The sequence below is a fragment of the Peromyscus californicus genome, unplaced genomic scaffold (assembly GCF_007827085.1).
Source record: "Peromyscus californicus insignis strain IS unplaced genomic scaffold, ASM782708v3 Scaffold_7__1_contigs__length_154581171, whole genome shotgun sequence".
Lineage (NCBI taxonomy): Eukaryota > Metazoa > Chordata > Mammalia > Rodentia > Cricetidae > Peromyscus > Peromyscus californicus.
In genome coordinates this window covers 65,742,073-65,758,231 of record NW_026294595.1, presented here as the reverse complement: position 1 = coordinate 65,758,231, position 16,159 = coordinate 65,742,073, and the positions used below count along the sequence as shown (strand labels likewise).

Here is a 16,159-nt window from a genome sequence, read left to right as displayed (position 1 = left end):
GGTGACCCCTCAGCCATTGGTTCATAGTTCATGTGTTTCCATTCGTTTGGTTATTTGTCCCTGTGCTTTATCCAACCTTGGTCTCAACAATTCTCGCTCATATAAACCCTCCTCATTCTCACTAATTGGACTCCCAGAGATCCACCCAGGGCCTAGCCATGGATCTCTGCATCCAGATCCCTCAGTAGTTGGATGGGGTTTCTAGCACGACAATTAGGGTGTTTGGCCATCCCATCACCAGATGTTTGTCTTTCTGAGTCTGGGTTACCTCAATCATCCTGAGTAAGGTAACCCAGACTCAGAAAGACAAACATGGTATGCACTCACTCATAGGAGGATACTAGATGTGGAACAAGGATGACTGGACTGCTACTCACATCACCAGGGAGGCTACCTGGAAAACAGGACCCCAAGAAAGACACGGGGATCACCCAATGACAGAGAAATAGAATGAGATCTACATGAACAGCCTGGACATGAGTGGGGGTAGTGAAGGGCGAGGGCCGAGGGAAAGAGAGCTTGGGGGAGCGGGAGATCCCAGCTGGATCAAGAACAGAGAGGGAGAACAAGGAATAGGAGACCATGGTAAATGAAGACCACATGAGAATAGGAAGAAGTAAAGTGCTAGAGAGGCCCACAGAAATCCACAAAGATACCCCCACAACAGACTGCTGGCAATGGTCGAGATACAGCCCGAACTGACCTATTCTGGTGATGAAATGTATGTATTCTTAACTATATCATTTTTATATTGATGAATTCCTTAGACATTTGATCACATTGGATGCTTCTTCCACTTACAGTTATATGAGACACAGATCAGCCATGTTGTTTATCTTACAAATAATATATTTAAGGTTGCTGGATTTAATTTATTTGTTAAATTAATTAGAAACAACTTTTGGTGGATTCTATCACCTACTTGCGGTCTTGTATCTAGACCTTTGTGACAGCATAGGCCAATGTTTAACTAAACACATGAGAATACATTACTGGAACTGATGGCAAATGATAGCATTGGAATCTTTTGACGCCACTGCTTCTTAGAAAATAACAATTTCTTTTATAAACTATTATCCTATGACTATTGAATACAGATTAATGGAATAAATGAACAGAATGAGGGTAACTGTGATTTCATCTCACACAGGTCTAGGCCTCCATCAAAGGCTTTCACACCTTGAAGGACAGAACTATGATTGTCAGGGTTTCCCGAGAATCACCAGGTGCAACAGAGCCTGTGGTTCTCAGCCCCCCATCCCTGCACCTCAAATTTCTTAAGCAGATTCTCCCTCATAGTCAGCATGACCTGAGTCTTGCTGGGGTGTGGTTGGGTGACCAGGCTGAGGCTGCTTCCTCTTTCAAGTGTGTTTAGCATTGCTTGCCTACTTAAATATTTCATTATGGGTAACCTTTAGTTCTTACACATTTTAAAATTTCCTTTAACATTATGAGTTTTCCAAAGGAACTTGGCAGTTAGCAATTCATTCTTGGCAAGGTCCAAGGTTTTTACCTCTAGAGACCATTGCAATGAGAAATCTGTACAAAAGAGATGACTTCATTTGAATTTGTTCCAAATATACCAACAAAATTATCTACTAAAATAGGAATGATGTCGTAGACTGTATAGTGAATATTAATGAAAGAAATGTTTTCCTGGTGGTATGACTCAAGATAGCTGCAAACTCACACTCTGCTCAAGTTGCAAGATTCTTACTTAGTTGTTGAGGTTTGTTATTTTTTTCTGTGTTTATCACTGCTTATGAAAGTTTATGAGAAGCCTTGATTTCTTGGAACCTTTCAAATGCAGGAATGTGTTTTTAATAACAAAGGAAAAAAAAACACCCAGGGGATTCTACTTGAATGACTTAAAGACTGAAGACTTCTGTTTCCACTCTACTATATATCTTAGTATTTCAAAGAATTTAAATTGCTGTCTTTGCCTTGTTGGGCACCTGGCTTATTTGTGAGCCATGTAAATGCTATTGAATCTTCTAAAGCCAATGTTCTTTTAAAAATTGGTATTTATTTTTGAGATTATAGTACAATGACAGTATTTCTCCTTTCCCCCTTTCCCCTCCAAACCCTCCCATTTACCTCTTCCTTATCTCCTTCAAATTAATGTGCTCTTTTTTCACAAATTGTTACTGCGCGCATGTGCACGCATGTGTGTATACATTTATATACACATATATGTATATATATATATGTATATTTCTAAATACAATCTGTTTAGCCTTTCTCACTGCTACCTCCTCTAGCTAGTCCTCTGTGTCCTCACATAGCTTTCCTTCTGCTTTCACAGCACAGTAATTTAATAACAATACTTTTTTAATAGTTTCACTTCAAGTGATTGAAATGTGTAAAAGTACACACAGTTAAATTTAATGATATTTTTACTTGTTTCAGCAAATTAATCATTAAATTTATATTTACAAGATACTTTTTACATAGTTATTCAACCATAACATCATTTTCTGCAAGAGCAAGTTTCCCCAGCAGTTTACAATATCCAGCCACCCTTCACAGTAAGTTTTCACATGATATTTCAGTGTTTTGTATATTTGAGGGGTTAGCTTGGATGCACCTGCACTTCTCTAACAGACTGAGGTGTGGGGAGGTGATGTGGAAATGCATTTGCTAGGGCTGTTTGGAACTGTTGTTGCTGCTGTGTCCTGAACGCAGCCACTGCATCGCTCTGCCTTTCTCACTGCTACCTCCTCTAGCTAGTCCTCTGTGTCCTCACATAGCTTTGCTTCTGCTTTCACAGCACAGTGATTTTATGTGTCTGTATAAAAATTAGGACCCACAAGTGAGAGGAAACACGTGGTGTTTGTTTTTCTGATACCGTCTTAATTAATTTACCGTGACTTTTGCAGCTGCATCCATTTCCCTACAAACACTATGTCTCCCACTCTTCTTAGTGGCTGAAAAACAGTTCATTGTTATACACTGTATTTTAAGACTATATTTTTAAAGACACATGTTTTAAACAATTGTGTTAATTTTTTTCTAGATAAGCATTAACTTAAGATAAGCTTAAAGTAGTCATATTATTCTTTATTTTTTATAGCATCAAATCTTGGATAATTTATAGAATAGCTGACATGAGTTTAAGTGTGGTATGGATTAAGCCCTCTATTTTAACTTAATTATGTAAACAATTAGCTGCTCTTTAAAAGTTTTGTTCTGGTGAAACCCAACATTGATAAATAATGAGAGGCACTCAAACACGGAGAATAAAAAGTAAAAGAGACAGAATTGAACATAGTTATTTTATTTCTCTATGTTCTACAGCAAGCATGTCTTTATTACTCTAATATTTCATAAATAACAGCTATAGATCTTCTGACCTAGATGGAAGTAGGAAATATGAATGAAATATCAGACAATGCATCACAATTACTTCTAACAAAAGGCCAGATGCTCAGTGTGGAACACTGCGCATTAATCACAACCCCTATTCACTTAAGACGTTGCATGTATGTGAGACACCTTATACGAAACAACCAAACCAAACCAAACACCATATGAGGAAGACTATGTGGAAGTTGCAAAAAAGTGTTGAAACCGAGGCAAAGGGAATGATTTTATTGAATTGCTCAAGGTCACAGAGATAGCACATAAGTGACCAGGAGGCTGCAAATCTTGCTCCTAGCTCCACAGTTCTCAGTGTTCACCACTGGGCTACTTAAAACTCTAAATGTGGCTCAGGTTCTAGCTTGGTACATCATGAACAATAAATTAGAGTCATTACTTGATTACAGTAATTTCCACATTCCATTTTTCTCAATTAGTATGATCCAGGAAACAGACATAAGCTTGGAAAGGAAAGGATTCCAAAGTCATCTTTTCTAATCCTTTTAGTTTTCAGTATGAAAAACAAACAAATATATTTACAACGTTCGTTATATGTCTAGAGATGACCCAACACCATGCCTTCTCGCACTGTTTTGTGTGTTTTTCTTTGAGAATGCTGTCCTCGGCTATTTTGATGCTGAATTTCTGTGTGAGCACTCCGAGTATCTAGGAAGCATTAATACAAAGCCATGCCCTACTGCTCACTATCTTCCCTTCCGCTTTCTCTTTTCTCAGCTCTCACTATCCAGTTTATTCTGATAGTCTTGAAAAAGCATGTTGGCTGTCGGTATAGTAGTTGATGAAAGTAGTAGGTTAGCTCAGCTGTAAAATATTTGTTGAAATATTGATAGACTATAATAATAGTAAGAATTGATGTATTCAAACAGAAATATTGATCCTGAAAATTTTGATGATCAATCTCAGATGAAGTATTTGCTATAGGCAGTAATATGCTAAATAATATTGGACTTATTTAAAACACATCAAAATCTAGTTCCCTAAGCCTGGAGGAGACATACTTGAAGAGTAAAAATCTTTTGAGATGTCAAAATCCAGCAGAAAGCTGGATGCCCCAAGATGAGTGCTGCTTTGTGTGCTACATAGAACATATTATAAAATACTTTTCATAATACTAACAGTTTAAAAGCCTGGAGTGACATTCAATGATATACTTTAGAGTTTATTGCCACCTCTACATTTTAAGGTTTCTGTTGTTGTTATTTTGTTTTGTTTGTTTCTGATTTTGGAGGAATCCTTCTGGGTGTTTGCTAGTATCTCTGCCAATGAGTAAGTGGTTTTAAACTTATGACTGAGGCACTTTTGTCTGTTCTCTTGTGTGGAGCTCTACTGAGGTCTTGAGGTAAAATCTAAGTACTTATCAAATTATTAGCACCAGGGGTGTGGACATATTTGCCAGAGGAACTAAGCAGATGCTTATTAAGTGCCTACTTCTTGTTTATTACTATAAAGGTTATTGATGAAGATGTGCTTTGTGACAGAATGGATTAATAATTTGTTCAAAATGTCATGGCAGGTCCTGTTCTGAGCCCTTGCCTCTTAAACAAGCCTGGAAGAAGAGTAAATGGAACTGAGTAACAATGTCACAGAATTTATCCTGCTGGGTCTCACTCAGGATCCTGCTGGGCAAAAAGCATTGTTTGTTGTGTTTTTACTTATCTACATTGTGACAATGGTGGGCAACCTGCTCATTGTGTGGACAGTGATTGCCAGCCCCTCCTTGGACTCTCCAATGTACTTCTTCCTTGCCTACCTGTCACTCATGGATGCTGTTTATTCCACTGCAATCTCACCCAAGTTACTTACAGACTTACTCTGTGCTAAGAGGACAATCTCCTTACCAGCTTGCATGGTCCAGCTCTTTGTAGAACACTTATTTGGTGGTGCTGAGGTCTTCCTTCTGATGGCGATGGCCTATGATCGCTATGTGGCCATCTGTAAACCACTGCACTATTTGACCATCATGAATCACCGGGTTTGTATCCTCCTGTTGGTGGTATCCTGGACTGGAGGGTTTACACATTCTCTGGTTCAAGTTATGTTTGTATATAACCTTCCTTTCTGTGGCCCTAATATCATTGACCATTTTGCCTGTGACATGTATCCATTACTGGGACTTGCATGCACTAACACTTACTTGATAGGACTGACTGTGGTTGCCAATGGTGGAGCAATCTGTATGGTGGTCTTTGTCCTTCTCTTATTCTCCTATGGTGTTATTCTAAGCTCCCTTAAGAGTCACAGTCAGGAAGGGAGGCGCAAAGCCCTGTCTACCTGCAGCTCTCACATCACTGTGGTGGTTCTCTTTTTTGTTCCCTGCATTTTCATGTATGTTAGACCTGTGTCCAATTTTCCCATTGATAAATTCATTACTGTTTTTTATACAGTTTTCACACCCATGCTGAATCCTTTAATATACACTTTGAGGAATTCAGAGATAAAAAGTTCTATGCAAAAACTCTGGTGTAGAATGTTATGTGCATATAGAGTAAAGATGTTCTGTTGCTAAAGAATATGCTAGTTCTGAGATATCAAAGAAACACTGAATTATTGAACTAATTAACAAACAAATGTTTTGTGGAAGCATCATGTTTCTAAAATATCTGTTGAACTTTAGCATACTATATAATTTAAATAATTTATTTTAGGATAATCAAAGTTTTTTATTTGACTTATATAACTTTTCTTAGTTTTCATCTATGTTGGACTATCACAGAGCAGAAGAACTTAAAATATTTCCATTGTGATATGGAAACACCACCTATGATTTGAAGAAATTTTGTTTTGCTTTGTATTCTTGATTTGACATAAATCTTATCATGTGTAAGTAAGGCACACAGTGTGATGATACAGAATGTAGATAATAAAAAAATTCCTCAAGTCAAAATAGTAACTTTTCCATTCAAATATATATCAATGTTTTTTCTTTTTATTTGATAACAGCTGAAACCTACTCACAGTGTCACCTCAACATGTGATTCATTTTATTGCCTTACATGCCATGTTTATTAGCCATTGAATACAATATTATTTTGTAATTTGAGTTAATATAATTGAATGCACATTTTCTATATGTTTTTTCTTTTTCATGTGAGGTTATAATATAATACCATCATTTACCTTTTTTTTCTTTCCTCCAAACCCTCCCATATATCCCTCCTTGCTTTCTTTCAAACTCATGGCATCTCTTTTAACTAATTATTGTTATCTGCATATATATATATATATGTGTGTGTGTGTGTGTGTGTGTGTGTGTGTGTGTGTGTGTGTGTGTGTTCTTAGATATAATCTCCTCAGTCTGATAATGTTACTTGTAAGAATGTTTTTAGGGCTGACCATTGGACATTGGATGACCAATTGGTGTCTCCCTGGAGACTTTCCCCCCATTCTTGGTATTTTTCAGTTGCTTGTGGTTCTTTTGTAGGGTTGAAACCTCATGTTTTGTCCTTGATCTATTTGGCATGTTTATTGTTGTCCTTGTTTAGCTCATGTGTATTCAGTCATGCTGGTGAGACTTTATGGGTGTAACTTCTGACATTACGATGAGACACAGTCTCACAGGAAACTCCCTGATCCTCTCTGATTTTTATAATCTTTTTGCCCCCTCTTTCACAATCTTCCCTGAGTCTTAGGTATGGGAGAGTTTTGTAGATATATTAAGTTTGACTGGGCTTCAAATCTCTGCGTTTTGATTTTCTGTAATGGACTTCACCTGCCACAAAGAAAACTTTCCTTAAAGAGGGCTGAGGATTCCACTTACCTGTGGATATAAGAGAACATATTTAGAATGCAGTTAGGGATTAATTTTAGTAACATGGATGTTGCTTTTCCCCCTCCACTGTGTGTCTTTGGTGTCTTTGTCAAATATTAAATGGCTGTAGCTAAATGTATTCGTATTTGAATCTTCTATTTTGTTCCATTGGTCTACATGCCTGTTTTTGTGCTCATTTTTATCATTACTATGTTTTGTGTACTGTTCTTATTACTATATTTCTGTAGTATATCTTGAAAGGTTGGAGGATCATCCCTCCAGCATTGTTCTTTTTGCTGAGGATTGCTTTGGCTCTCCATGGTCTTTTTAAAGTTTGACTGTTTCCCATTTCTGTGAAGAATTATTTGGGGACTTTGATTGGAACTGCATTGAATCTGTAAATGGATTTTGGTAGAATTTTCATGTTCACACAGTTAACCCTACCATCATTTTCTAGTGCCTGTTTCAATCTCCCTTTCAGAGACTGAAAGTTTTCATTTTGAAGGACCTACCTCAATGCTTAGGTTATTCCTAGAGATTTTAGAACATACAGGTGTTCCCTATGAGCTCGAGGTGTAGGAAAGGACTTTCTGAACAGGACTTCTGCACACCAAGAAAACAATCAATTGAAAGAAGAGGAAGACCACAGGAGAAAGAATCCTTGTTAGATATACATCTGACAAGGTTTTAATCTCCAGAATCTATAAAGAACTAAAAGCAAAGAAATCAAAACAAAACTGGCAAACAAAAGATTCTAATCAATCTTTTCTAAAAATGTACTTGGTGTCTGAACAGAAAGTTCTCAAAAAAAGAAATTAAAGTGGCTAAGATATATCTCAAAAAATATACATCATCTTTAGACATTGAAAAAATTAAAAAAAAAACCTTTGAGATGTTGTTTTATTCTAGCCAGAATGGCTGAAATCAACAAAACAATGGACAACAAATGCTGGAGAGGATGTGGGAAAAGTGCTACCCTCCTTTACTGTTGGTGGAATGGCAAAGTGGTACAGCCACTGTGGAACTCCAAAAAATCTAAATATAACTGTACTACAGGATTCAGTTACATCATCCCTTGGAACATGCCCACAGGACTTTATATCCAACTCTACAGATACTCAGTCATACTCATTGTTATTTTATTCGTAATAGCTAGGAAATGGAAACAACCTAAATGCCCTTTAATTGATGAAAGGATAATGAAAATGAAGTACACATACACTATGAAATACTGTTCAACTGTAAAGAAAAATGAAAGCATGAAATCTTCAGATAAATGGGTAAAACTGGAAAATATATTGTGTGAGGTTACTCATACCCAAAAGATGAATATTGCATGTTTTCTCTAATTTTTGGTTCCTAGCTCCAAGCCTTCAGATCTGAGCATATAACAAGGACTTTCTGCAGAAACCAGGAAAGTAAAAAGTTGCCATGTGGGGTGGCTATAGAGAGTGAAATACCAGTACATATGGCTTGTATGAGAAATTTGACAGGAGATCCTTAATTGGAAAGGGAATGACAAGTCAATACAGGAAAGGGAGCTTGAGGTAGGGATAAAAAAACCATAAGGAATTCTATATTTTTTATTTACCTAAAACTACATTAAATATACACAAGTATATGTTTATACTTATACAGATATAGGTTAAATGGAGTTATGCCACTTGGACTGACAATGATTCACCCCAAAGCCTTAGACTATCTAATAAAATTCTAGTAAAAGGGATGAAAGCCTCCTTTCCAGTTGTTGGACAGAGGCATCTCAGAGACCCCATAAACAACATGGGCTGCTGTTCTTGCTCTCTGTTCCCTCCCAGAGGTTGAAGACAAGTCCCCATTGCTGAAGACACCATGTACTTCAAACACAGGACTTGGGGGTCATAAGCTGTATGTGACCTGCAATCTTCCTTCCTGAAGACTAGCATTCATAGTATTGGAAGGTGCTACAAGCTGACAGTGGAAGGAAGTAGCCAATATTCTTACCCAGCTGTGATGCCTGTGAGCCACAACAAGGATCAGAATGGAGAGATTTCCCTAAATGTGCAATAGTTGTGTTAATATCTTGGAAGTGACCGACAACTACCAATGGGAGGGCAATCCTGTCTGGTTCTGTAAATTTTAACCAATTACTGGTAGCTAAAGTTAAGGATTGTAATGGGGTATCCTTTCCCACCACTTTGCTAAACCAGAATAATTCCTAATAGTGTTATAAATGCTTTGTACCCAAAGATAAGTGTAACTTTAACCATATCAGAAAAACTTCTCTTTGCATCAGATGGTGTTCATTGCAGGACACTTCAGGTGACCATCACAGAACCACAACTGGTCAAAATAGAACAACTGGTTATAGAGCATCCAGCCCCAGTGGGTGAATCTATAACACAGCATCTCTACACATAAGGCTCAGAAATCACAGCAGAATATGGGGTAGAAATATCATAAGAGCCAGAGGACAAGCAAATATGTTATGAGCTTTGTCTCCTAGAAATGACAGGGAGGCTTCACCCAGGATGCCTCAACAATATGACTGCCTAAACAAAACATAAACAAAGGCAATGCCCATAGACATGCTTACATGGATTCAACTCAATAAACAAAAAACTACAGACAATTAAGAAATGCTGACAGCAAGAATATTAGTCTTCCCTAGGGATGAACTCTCTGCTTGCTTATCCAATTCAAATTGTCCAGCTCTGAAATATCAGTGGAGCACATCACCTGACACTTGTCATCCTCTATCAAGGTCTTTGTGACACAGAAGATTCAATGTGTTACTAAATATAGAGTATATATGTTCACTGGAGCTGATGACAAGCCAAGATAAGAGACAATAGTAGAATCCATCTGCAGTATAACTTTTCAGAAAAGAATTCCTTTGTGTTAGAAATATTCAGTTAATATTGGATAGAAATTGAGGGATTAAATGAACAGATTGAAGTTCATTATTATTCCATGTCACTTAGATCCATGCCTCATTTGAAAGCTTCACACTCATGGATGGAAGAACCCTGACTGTGTGTCTTTCCAATAAGTAGATAATTATTCGGAAAAAGTTTTTTTTTTTCATTTTACATGCCAATCCCAGTTCCTCTTCCTTCCCCTTCTCCCGCCTCCCACCTCCTCCAACCCCACCCCCATCCACACCTCAGAGAGGGTAAGGTCTCCTTTCAGGAGTTGACAAAGTCTGGCATACTAAGGTTGAGGTAGGTTCAAGCCTTCCCCCCTAGTTTCTGCAGTTTCCAGCTCTCTCCTTCTTCACTTCAACACTTTTTGGGCAGATTTGTGGTGATATATTGTGTACCATAATAAAATTTGCCTGAAGATCAGAGAACAGAACAAGCCATAGAGGACAGACAGTGGTGACACATACCTTTATCCCTAGCGTTTGGGAGGCAGAGATCCATCTGGATCTCTGTGAGTTCAAAGCCACCTTGGACTACATGAGATTGACGCAGTCTAGGAGAGAAACAGAGCCAGGCACTGGTGGCACACACCTTTAATCCCAGTACTTGGGAAGCACACACGCCTTTAATGGCTGAGTAGAGAAAGGTATATAAGGCATGAGGAGACAGGAACTAGTAGTCTTTTCTTCAGAAATGTCCCTTTCAGCTAGAGGCTTTTTTGGCTGGAGCCTTTTGGGTGAGGACTCAGAGGAGTTCAGTCAGAGGATTCGTGGAACTGATGAGGTGAGACATGGCAGTGGCTTGCTCCTTTGTCTCTCTGATCTTTCAGCTTTTACTCTAATATCTGCTCCGGGTTTTTTTTTTTTATTATAAGGCCATTAGAAATTCGAACAACACAGATTTCTTCTGTCAGCATGAGATGGTTTTGCAGGGGTGTGGTTGAGTATACGGACCAAGGTTACTGCCTCCTTCTGGGTAGATTAAATATTACTTGTCTTACTTTAATTTGCTTCATGATATGCAGCTCATTATACTTTGGATATACTTTGATAGGTTTTTCAAGTCAACTTGGCAGCTACTCATTCTTGGCAAGATCCAAGTCTTTTAGCTCTAGGGATTACTGAGGTAAAGAAATCTGTTCAAGAGTGGTACTTCATTTGAATTTGTTCCAAATATTCTAATAAGCTTATTTATTAAAACAGAAAGGTTACAAAAGTACCATAGGCTGCAAAGAGACTATAAATGAAAGCTTGCTTTCTTGAATATATGACACAAGACATCTCTGAAGACTCAAATCTGGCCAAGCTGCAGTATGCCTTCAGTTAATGTTTATTCCTTCAGGTATCATGTTTCTTGTTGTGCTCATCATCACTTAGGAAGGTATCTGAGACTTTCCATATATAGGAACATGTTTTAGTTAGAGAGGATAGGACATTAGTAAGATTCTATTCTGATGATTTAAAGACTTATGGCATCTGCTTAGGAGAAACAATCATTAGTGCCTTCAAAAATTATTAGTACCTTTGTCTTGTTAGGTGCCTGGCTGTTTGTGAACGGTGTTTTACCTGCTGAAAGCTGAGGGTGTTCTGATGGCTTCACTGCCATTGCATAAAACTAGAATAATTTTCTTGTGTAACATTTTATTTTTGTCAGAAGATAAAAGTATTAAAACTAGTTAATTAATAGTCATCAGATTGAGTTTTTGCAGACTTCTGGAAACAGAATGTCATTCCCTTTGCATGAAGACATTTTCCCAGGAGGGATATGTAACTTCTGCTTAAGTAAGTTTTGATATTGTATTTTTTAATGTATATTTTTGGTATTCAATTTGGTAATCTTAGACTTCTCTGGGAGAGATCAAGGGAATTCAAGTGGAAATACATTTTCTGAATCCAGTTGGTACTCTTTTATTATTTGCTGAATATCTTTAAGCTATAACATCTCCTTTACAACACATGTATGTACAAAGCATTTGCAGCAAACCCTGTAAAAGAACCTTAGATTTTCTGTAACAAGAATAAGACCCAAGACATGAGTTTGTGATAACTCCAAGAAAGGATACTAGCTAAACATTCTTGTGATGTACTGCAATTACTTATAGTCCGTATATTCTCACAAAGATGTCTGAATGGGGAAATTGTGTCAACACATTAAAACACTATGTGTCTTAGTGTTACTGATTAGGTTTATCAATTTGAAAATTTGAAATATCATATCACTACAAGTGTTTGTGGTATAAGGAAACAAATATCTATTATGTTTTCTGATATCAAAATGTGGGATATATGTCTATGTTCAAATTACCCCTGTAGACACACTAGTATGTCTGCACAGAGAAACTCCTAAAGAAATATTTGATCTATTATAATCAGATTCATTAGTTTATGTAGTTATATATTACGTAGTTATATATAGTTTATTTTGTAGTTATATGTAGGATATTTGTATAAGCAGATTTATTTTATAATAACTTGCTTGCATATGTCCATTTTCACGTAAGTGTATAGTGTATTTTGAGTGTATGCCCCAATCCCCTGGTATGTTTCTCTTTTTCACACCTTTTCCTCACCATGTCTTACTTGTTTCCACAGAGAGTTTTACTTCTACTCTTGTGCCTTCTGTATAGATTAATTCATGTATCTGTAGAAAGTTCACAGGTAACAAATAAGAGAAAGACATGTCATTTGATGTTCTGAGACTGATTTCATTTCACTTTATAGAATTACTTCCATTTGTATCCATTTTCCCGCAAATGATTAATTTCACCCTTCTTTATAGCTGAAAACCATTTCAATGATATATAGGATATTGTAAAGCTTGTATCTTCATATCCGTGATCTTAGTAAGTTTATATTATCATTTTCTAGAGAATTCTTGACAGTAGTTTAATTTGAAGGCAATTATAGTATCCTTCAATTTTTATAGGACCAATTATTTGATAATTTACAGTATGGCTTATACAACTAAAGTATGGTGTAGCTTAACTATTGTGTTTTTTACTTTATTAGGTAAATAATTATAAGGGATTCTAGAAGATTTATTCTAATGAAACCCAACATGGATGAATAAAGAAAAGTACTAGGATGTATAGGAAATGAAAGAGCTGGATGTAAATTATGCTATACAGTAGGAAGGTTTTAAGTTTTAAGAATGACTACTATAGGTCTCCTGTGTGAAGTGGAAGTAGCAGTGTGAATGAGGCATGTTGAGGGTGCATCACAATGACATTTAAGGGAGCTCAAACTCTGCATATATCTTCACTACAAGTATACATGAATGGAATTGCTCTCTGCTGACAAAATAAATTTCTTAACAGGTAAATGCTGGTATATAATGAAATTGATAATTCCTAAGATATTACTTTGACTTTCTCCTTCCCAGGATGGATGTACCATGCTAATTAAGGTACTGCCACATGACAAAGTGTAAATAAGGAATATGGGTTAACTTAAAATGTAAGAGCTAGTTAGTAATAAACCTGAGCTATTGGTTTATCATTTACAATTAAAAAATATTACTTCGATTTGTGTTCAAGAAGTGGTTCATGAGGTATATGTATTCTGTTCTTCATATATTCGAGTATGCCTATAATTCTTATTAAGTTGAATGAGATCCTGATGACTCATTGTGAGTTGATATTCACAGTGACACACAAAGAAAAACAGTCGTAGCTCTCATTCATTTAGATGTCACAGATGCTGAGGAGCACTTTAGACAGTATGCAGGAAAATAAGAAAACCGAACTCAACATGCTAGGAAGTAGATTATATGGAAGTTCCTGGGGTAAAAATGAAAGCAAAGATAGAGTAAATAAGTTGTTCAATGTTAAGATAGTGGTAAGTGAATGGGTTATACATTGTATTCAGGCATATGGCCCCAGAAACTACAGCATTCAGCTCTTAGCTACTCTCTGCCCCAGTGTGTGGCAGATTCCTTTTTGGTACACCATGAACAAATGAATTGCAGCCGTCACTTCATCGCAGAATTATTGCACCCCACTTACCCCTGAAAAGTATTCAGGAAGCTTTAATAAGGTTGGAAATCAATCATGCAAATATACAAATTAGTAATAGTGGACTAGAAACAGATGGAAACAAAGTAAGAGCGCTGCAGATTATTTACCAGAAAGGATTCTGAAATCTCCTTAACTGATCTTTTTGTTTTTCAGGTTGCATACTGAGACATATTTTTGTGTTTTCATACATTTTAAAATAAAATATAATTACATTGTTTCTCCCCTTTGCCTACTTCCCCTTAGCCCTTTCCAAGTGCCTTCCCTCTAATTCCATCCATATTCTTCTGACTCTGAAACTGACGGCTTCTTGCTCAGTTATTACTACACACACACACACACACACACACACACACACACACACACACACACACACACACATATGCACACGCACACACATGTGTGTGTGTGCATGCACAAATATATAAATGCAACATGTTGAGTCCATTTTTTGTTGTTTGTGTATGTAGTTTTATGGCTGACCACTTTACATCAAATAGCCTTTTATTTTAATTACAATTAAAAATGATCTAATCCCATGCCTTTTCACACTGGCTTTTTTGAATGTGATGCTTCTTATCTTTCGGATGCTGAATTTTTATGTGAGCACTTTCACCACCTAGGAAATATTCTATAAAAACCGTGTTACTATATTCATCATCTCTCTTTTCAGTTTCTGTTTCCCCATCTTACTGCATAATTTCACCCAAGTGTTATAAAAATATATCATGGCTGCTGGTACAGAGGTTGGTGAGAAGCATAAGTTAGATCATTTTAGGTAAAAAATATTTATGAAAATTCTTAGTATATGTAATCCTTCTATGAGCCAATTTGGATAATGAGGAACTGACAGAATTACAGTTTTGGAAAATTATGACAAGGTCAGATGAAGAAGCTGCTACAGGCAATAATGCACTCAGTAACATTGGGGCTGTTTGATATAATTAAAAATCAAGGTTGGTGAGATCAAATGAGAGACATAAAGAGAAAAATCCTTCTGCGATTTGCAGTGCCTATGTCTACAGCCCAATTTAATAGCATTTGCCTGGATGTTCCAGCACTCATGCTTTATAACCCCTGCTGTACAGATAACATGGGACAGATTTATCCTCTAAAATTTCCTCTAAATTTACACGTCTAGTTTAAGGATGGTCAAGGCTATACAGAGAAATCCTGTCTCAAAAAACCGTTTTTCCCAATTATTCCTATATTTTATTTTATTACTTCACTTACTCCCTTTCCTTGATCTAATTCTTTTCGTGTACTTGTTGCTGTATCTCAAATCCATGACATTTTTTCTTTAATCTCTTTAGTCATGTTACACACACACACACACACACACACACACACACACACACACACACACACACACACTGCTAAACACATAAATACAACCTGTCTATATACTTTTGGATGTGTGGCCCATTTTTACTAGAGAGTGATCAACCCACCAGGGACTTCCCCTTTAAAGAATATTGCTTTTCCTTCTGGGTGCCATCAACTGTTAAAAGCTCCTTAGCCTGGGGTAGAACATTGTGCCAAACTCCACCTTCCATGCTGAAACTTGTCTGGCCTGATACAAGTTTCACATCAGTTCATATATACGTTTTGTGTGTTTTAGTGTAAGAATGTTCCTCTGTCAGAGGACAACCCATGACGGTAGCTTCTCTTCCATTTTATGGGCACTGGGGATCAACCTCTGGTCATCAGGCTTAGAGGCAGAAGCCTTTACTGGGTGAGCCAACTCCCTTGTCCTCTTTACAGGATTCCTAAAAGGAAGACTCTTTTCTGTGTTTGTTTACTGCTATCTATACAAAGATACAAATTGTTATAAATAACTAGTTTCACATATGTGAATGACTGAGACAACTTTGTCTGCTCTTCTGTTTAGAATTCCACTGAAGTCTTGAGATAGAACTTGATGCTTTCAAATATTCTAGATACCCAAACACAAGGTCTATAGAGAGACAAAAGAAACTCACCAGATGCTGTCTGAACATCAGCTACAGGTTCACCACTGTAGAGTGCAGAACTGATTCAAAGTTTGCTCAAAATTCATGGAAGGTATTTTTCTGTTGAGCTTTTCTCTCTGAAACAATCCTTATAGGTGATCAA

At 36.9% G+C, this 16,159-nt stretch overlaps 1 protein-coding gene across 1 annotated transcript; it reads left to right on the top strand.

Annotated features, from left to right (window-relative positions):
- Nucleotides 1-4,942: 4,942 nt before the first annotated feature.
- On the top strand, nucleotides 4,943-5,887 carry LOC128101381 (olfactory receptor 4A5-like). The gene has a single exon (XM_052724456.1). It carries the CDS (start codon nucleotides 4,943-4,945, stop codon nucleotides 5,885-5,887), a length of 945 nt encoding a protein of 314 aa, XP_052580416.1.
- Nucleotides 5,888-16,159: the final 10,272 nt, after the last annotated feature.

What these genes read in the sequence shown, in the direction of transcription:
- LOC128101381 (XM_052724456.1), top strand. Translation starts at nt 4,943, where the DNA reads ATGGAACTGAGTAACAATGTCACAGAATTTATCCTGCTGGGTCTCACT.